Raw genomic sequence first — 6,772 nt, 5'->3', positions numbered from 1 at the left:
AGTTCTCAGATCCTCTAAATGTTCTACAGCTGCACCATCGGGAGCATCCTAACTGTTTGAATCACTGCCTGGTATGGCAACTGCTCGGCCTCTGACCGCAAGGCACTACAGAGGGCAATGTGTACGGCCCAGTACATCACCGGGGCCAAGCTTCTTGCCATCCAGGACCTCTATACCAGGCGGTGTCAGAGGAAGGCCCAAAAAATTGTCAAAGACTCCAGCCACCCTAGTCATAGACTGTTGTCTCTGCTACCACACGGCAAGCTGTACCGGAGCGCCAAGTCTAGGTCCAAGCCATAAGACGCCTGAACATCTAATCAAATGGCTACCCAGACTATTTGAATTGCCTCCCCCCTCTTTTACCTCGCTGCTACTCTCTGTTATTATCATCTATGCATAGTCACTTTAATAACTCTACGTACATGTACATATTACCTCAACTAACTGGTGCCGCCGCACATTGACTCTGTACCGGTACCCCCCTGTATATGGTCTCACTATTGTTATTTTACTGCTGCTCTTTAATTACTTGTAACTTTTATTTCTTATTCTTGTTTTTGTTATTTTTTTTACTGAATTGTTGGTTAGGGGCTTGTAAGTATGCATTTCACTGTAAAGTCTACACCTGTTGTATTTGTTGCATGTGACTAATAAAATTTGATTTGATATTAAAGCTGATCTTCCCCCTAAAAAAACGAATAACTGCTCCTGATTTAAACCTAAAAAGCACATTCTATCCTATGGTTAATAACTCCTCCATTAATACCTGTTGTATGTCAGTCCAACAAGAAGCTATGTCAGTATGTGTCCTATGGTTACCAACTCCTCCATTAATACCTGTTGTAGGTCAGTCCAACAATGTCGGTATATATGATAAAAACAAGCCATATTCAGAAGAACCTCACCAGGACAGAAGAACAGGCACTTAATGAACTAATGTAAGAGTCATCTTTGCATCAAACCTGCAGACAAGGGGGGTGTTGTGGTCGTTTTAGACTATGTAAAATACAAAGAAGACATTCAGACGCGAATCCGTAATGAACGTTTCTATAGAAAACTGAGTGTTGATCCCACACAGGTGTTCCAATGGAATGTTAGCTCAAATCTGGAGCAGGCCATATTATTATAATATTACATATTATTATTATTATTATTATTAAACATTATTATTATGAACCATTATTATTATTATTATTAAACATTATTACTATTAAACATTATTACTATTAAACATTATTATTAAACATTATTACTATTAAACATTATTATTATTATACATTACTATTAAACATTATTACTATAAAACATTATTGTTATTAATTAGCATTATTATTATTATTAAAAAGGTTAATTTTTGTTTTGTACACAACAATTAAATAATTGACAAAACTCGTAAATGGTATGAAATAAAACAAAACATGTTTATGAAGTGTAGCAGTATGAATTGCATTAACAGAAATGACCGTAAATTAACATTGTTGATGAATAAAGACGGGAATTAACGTTGAACATTTACTGGTGGTGATACAACGGGGAATTAATCAACATTAACAAACAATAGGTAGCCTAAACAACTCACTCTATGACAAAATAAATGCATACTATTTGTCTGGAGACAGAGACATGCCTATAGCGCGTTTTCGCCTCACACCCGTTCCCTCCTTCTTGTCTAGACATTTGTTTTATTACACTGAAATACACACAGCCTGATCTTTACAAGGAATAGGCCTCGGCGTCACCTTAAAAACGTGTTCAGGTATAACGCAGTAGTCATTTATGTGAAACAAAGGAACATTCAAAGGACCCATACGGAACATCTAAACCAGTTATGATTTTTACCGATTTTAATGTTTATTCATAAAAAGCAGAAGGCAGTAAATATCATTAATCATAATGGTTAACCTATTCAAATGAATAGGTCAACATTCTAAAAGTATTCACATGACTCAATTTAGTCTAATTGGAAACATATGTCGCGGGGAGAAGACAAAGGATCCTAGAAGTCAGGCTATAATTTGTCAAATCCAGAATAAATAGAGGCTAGCCGAAGTGTTCAGGCTTTGACTTGATCTATCATCAAACATGTGTTTATCTGTTAACCTGTTTGGTGTATGGATAGACACTTACTGTTTCAGTGGTCTTTTGCTACAGGCATAGCCTACCATTAATATTCTCAGTTCCGGAGCATTTAAAACAACCATATTTTCAATGAGATAATGGGATAATGATATTTGAATTTATATTGTAAATGCAATGTTTTTCATAGGCCTATATACCATGACCCCATGTTGAGGCTGAGCGAGACCTTCGATAGGCTAGTAGAATATGTGGAAAGCACCGTGGATCATTGTTTTTTTTATCACCATTTATAAACCAACAAGGGGTAGCCTATGCTTTTTACCATTCACTATAACAAGGGTTAAAACTATATCGTCACACATCCCCTCAGTTCAAGCTCCTCTTTTAACCCTAACACATCAAACCCTCCACAGAAATTGATAGCATATAGCCTGAGGAGTGCATGGTGCCAGTGATTGCGTCTGTTAAGTGGAACTCGGGGGAGGGGGGAGAGGTCAAGTCATGATATCAGTGATTTTCAGGTCGGAAAGTCAGAGGTGTAGGAAGATGCAGCAGTTTCAGAATTGGAAATAAATGTTCGGTGACCGTTGGAAGATATTTTTCCCAGTCAGAGCTTGTTTTTTCTGAGCGACTTTAAAGGGGAAATCTGCGATTGATACATCCAATTTCAAACTTTTAAATCAATGATATATACCCATTGACTCTTGAAGAACATGAACTTATAAATGCCTTATGAGCTTAGTTCAACTGTCGTACCTCATCAGAACCCAACCTGTTTAACTCCATTGTTTGTAAATAATGTGAACACTGTTAACCTGAAAACATGGATAAACTAGAATTGTAATATCATGGATGGTCAGTTCTTGTATCCATTGCTCTATGAATTTGAGAGTGGTTGAATTTCTCCAGCCTCAGTTTTTTACCAAAACAGGGGTGGGGTATCTGCTTTGTTATTGTTTGAACTGCAGATCCCCTGTAAAGGAATAGTACTCTCTCACCGAGATAAAAACTATTCATGTGAAGAAGAACAAACAGAGGATTTTTTTTAACACATCACCTTTTATAACAGCGTTTATTAATAACAGGATTTATCATAACAGGATTTATCATAACAGGGTTTATTATAACAGGGTTTATTAATAACAGGGTTTATTAATAACAGGATTTATCATAACAGGTTTTATTAATAACAGGATTTATCATAACAGGGTTTATTATAACAGGGTTTATTAATAACAGGGTTTATCATAACAGGGTTTATTAATAACAGGGTTGATTAATAACAGGGTTTATTAATAACAGGGTTGATTAATAACAGGGTTTATTAATAACAGGGTTTATTAATAACAGGGTTTATCATAACAGGGTTTATTAATAACAGGGTTTATTAATAACAGGGTTTATCATAACAGTGTTGATTAATAACAGGGTTGATTAATAACAGGGTTTATCATAACAGGGTTGATTAATAACAGGGTTTATTAATAACAGGGTTTATTATTAACAGGGTTTATTATAACAGGGTTTACTCGTAACAGGGTTGATCCGTAACAGGTTTACAATAATGAACAAATCCCTATTCAGCTTCTACATCTGCGTAGAGGAAATTTTTATCTGTAAGAAGTAAGAGAACTGGTTATTTAACAATTATTAGTTTACATGGTTTTCCAGAATATTGTTTTTGTTCAACTGTGTTACCCACTCCAGTCAGCAGATGGCGACGTGAGTCTTTCAGGTGATGCTTCTTGCGTGACGTATAATGTAGTGGACGGGATGTTTTTTCTACAACAACAATTCATCCACCTCGGTAGCGTGCTAGCCAACATAAAACCACAACATTGAAGCTCTTTAGGCAATGTATATTAACCTCAGTGTTTTAAACACACTGTCTGCGTATTTACTAGTTACTCTATTTAATTTCATATTTACGTTATTAGCTATCTGGCTAAGTAACATTAGGCTAATGCTAACTAGCTTGATATCATCCTCGACCATGAGCTCCCGCTGCTTCCCCCGTTCTGAAGAAGAGGTCTGTTGGACGGAGAAAGAAGTTATTGTGAAAGAGGAGAAGGAAGAGGAGGCTGTCACAGTTAAAAAAGAGGTAGAGGGTGAGGCTGTTACAGTGAAAGAGGAAGAAGTTACAGTGAACGAAGAAGCTTTAAGAGTGAAAGAGGAGGATGCCGTTTTTGGAATGAAGGAGGAGGGGGAGATTACGGTCACGTTGGAGGAGACTGGAGATCTGATTAACACCAGTGAGTACTGTCTTAAAAACAGTGGAACAAACTCTGTAGTTGTTGAACTATTGAACTAATGTGTCGTGTTAAAGACTGCGGTCAAGTGAGCCGTCATTCGCAAAACGCTGTCAAGCCACCCACGCTTCTGTTTCCACCTACATTTTCTTACGCGAAGTGACAACACTTTACGGTACAGTGTGTTTTCTGTGAGGGGAAACGGAGTCGGATGTTCTCTAATGCTCAGATAGAAACGACAGCTACGAATTTTTCCATGAAAACAGTTTCACGCACACGTATTCAATCTTCCATAATCAAAGTGATACCAAAGCGTTTAGTTCATTTTCGTACCTTATCAAAAATGACTTTGACATCACGGGTAGAGTGATGCTGCAGTAGCCTAACGTTGGCGCTGTTTAGGAAATGTTAAATGATCAAAGCAAGATGTGTTTATGATGTCATGACACACAGAACGATCTAAATGAGCTTGATATGTTTTCAGGATATCATTAATCCAGTGTGATGACCATTGCTAACCATAGGATGTCCATTTTATCACGTCTGCCACTAGAAGAGTCTACATCTTTTGTTTTTCAAATTAAACCAAGAGTCTTTTAAATTAGATTTTTAGCTGGCCTCAGGTTGAGGGATCTGATTTAGATTCAACCTCCTAGCAAGAGAGTTGTGGAGGTTTCATTCAGGTCTCTATTTAAATAAACACTCTGTCTTTGGCAGGAGAAAGACCAGACTCGGAGGAACCAGAGACGTCCAAACCAGCAAGACGACGTCACTGCTCCCACTGTGGAAAGGGTTTTAACCAGTTAGGGGACCTGAAACGCCATGAGAGAATACACACAGGAGAGAAGCCTTTCGATTGCTCCCTGTGTGGAAAGAGTTTTTCCTTGTTAGCGAGCCTGAAAAGGCATGAGAGGACACACACAAGAGATACTCCTCATCACTGCTCTCAGTGTGGAAAGATATTTATTCAGTTAGGGAACCTAAAAATACATGAGAGAATACACACAGGAGAGAAGCCTCATCACTGCTCCCAGTGTGGAAAGAGTTTTAACCGGAAAGAATACCTGAAAGAGCATGAGAGAATACACACAGGAGAGAAGCGAGATAAACCTTTCCAATGCTCCCAGTGTGGAAAGAGTTTTTCCTTGTTAGCGAGCCTGAAAATACATGAGAGGACACACACAGGAGATAAGCCTCATCACTGCTCCCAGTGTGGAAAGAGTTTTAACCTGAAAGGACAACTGAAACAGCATGAGAGAATACACACAGGGGAGAAGCCCTACCACTGCTCCCAATGTGAAAAGAGTTTTGCTTGGTTAGGGGACCTGAGAAGACATGAGAGGACGCACACAGGAGAGAAGCCTCATCACTGCTCCCAGTGTGGAAAGAGTTTTAACCAGTTAGGTCACATGAGAAGACATGAGAGAATACACACAGGAGATAAGGATGTAGGCTGCTGAACAGTAAGACATAGGACAGATGAAGGCTGCTGAACAGTAAAGGGTGGCTACTTTGAAGAATCTGAAATATAAAATATATTTGGATTTGTTTTACACTTTTTGGTTACTACATGATTCCGTATGTGTTATTTCATAGTTTTGATGTCTTCACTATTATTCTACAATGTAGAAAATAGTAAAAAATAAATAAAACCCTTTGAATGAGTAGGCGTGTCCAAACTTTTGACTGGTATTGTACGTCTACATGAGGCATTGTTACACCATGTCGGAGCAGTATAGACCCAGCTGCATATTGTGATATGTTTGTTAACTTCGTTTTAAATACTCACTCATTACAAATCTGTTCTGATCAACAAGTCTTGTTAGACTTCAATGCTGCTTTTGACATTATCGATCATAGTCTGCTGCTGGAAAAACGTATGTGTTATGGCTTTACACTCACTGCTATAATGTGGATAAAGAGTTACTTGTCTAACATAACATGGAGGGTGTTCTTTAATGGAAGCCTCTCAAATATAATCCAGTAAGAATCAGGAATTCCCCAGGGTAGCTGTTTAGGCCCCTTGCTTTTTAAAATGTTTACTAACGACATGCCACTGACTTTGAGTAAAGTCAGAGTGTCTATGTATGCGGATGACTCAACACTATACACGTCAGCTACTACAGCAACTGAAATGACTGCAACACTCAACAAAAAGCTAGTATTGTATTTGGAACAAAACACTCACTAAACCCTAAACCTCAACTACCTCTTGTAATAAATAATGTGGAAATTGAGCAGGTTGAGATGACTAAAGTGCTTGGAGTAACACTGGATTGTAAACCGTCATAGTCAAAACATATTGATGCAGTAGTAGCTAAGATGGGGAGAAGTCTATCTATAATAAAGTGATGCTGTGCCTTAACAACACTATCAACAAGGCAGGTCCTACAGGCCTTGTCGCACCTTGACTACTGTTCAGTCGTGGGGTCAGGTGCCACAAA

General features: G+C 38.1%; 1 protein-coding gene across 1 annotated transcript; it reads left to right on the top strand.

The window, feature by feature from the left end:
- Positions 1 to 3,269: 3,269 nt before the first annotated feature.
- Positions 3,270 to 5,873, top strand: LOC115178213 (zinc finger protein OZF-like). The gene is made up of 2 exons (XM_029739310.1): positions 3,270 to 4,331; positions 5,046 to 5,873. Exons 1-2 carry the CDS (start codon positions 3,935 to 3,937, stop codon positions 5,786 to 5,788), a joined length of 1,140 nt encoding a protein of 379 aa, XP_029595170.1. The 5' UTR covers positions 3,270 to 3,934; the 3' UTR covers positions 5,789 to 5,873.
- Positions 5,874 to 6,772: the final 899 nt, after the last annotated feature.

The sequence above is a fragment of the Salmo trutta genome, chromosome 38 (assembly GCF_901001165.1).
Source record: "Salmo trutta chromosome 38, fSalTru1.1, whole genome shotgun sequence".
NCBI classification, from domain to species: Eukaryota; Metazoa; Chordata; class Actinopteri; order Salmoniformes; family Salmonidae; genus Salmo; species Salmo trutta.
Note: the sequence above shows the minus strand (reverse complement) of the source record. Positions and strands in the feature narration are given on the sequence as shown.

Excerpts from the sequence above, each read along its gene's own strand:
- LOC115178213 (XM_029739310.1), top strand. The coding sequence starts at position 3,935 with ATGTATATTAACCTCAGTGTTTTAAACACACTGTCTGCGTATTTACTA. Across the intron at positions 4,332-5,045 it reads TGGAGATCTGATTAACACCA|GAGAAAGACCAGACTCGGAG; the intron begins GTGAGTACTGTC and ends TGTCTTTGGCAG.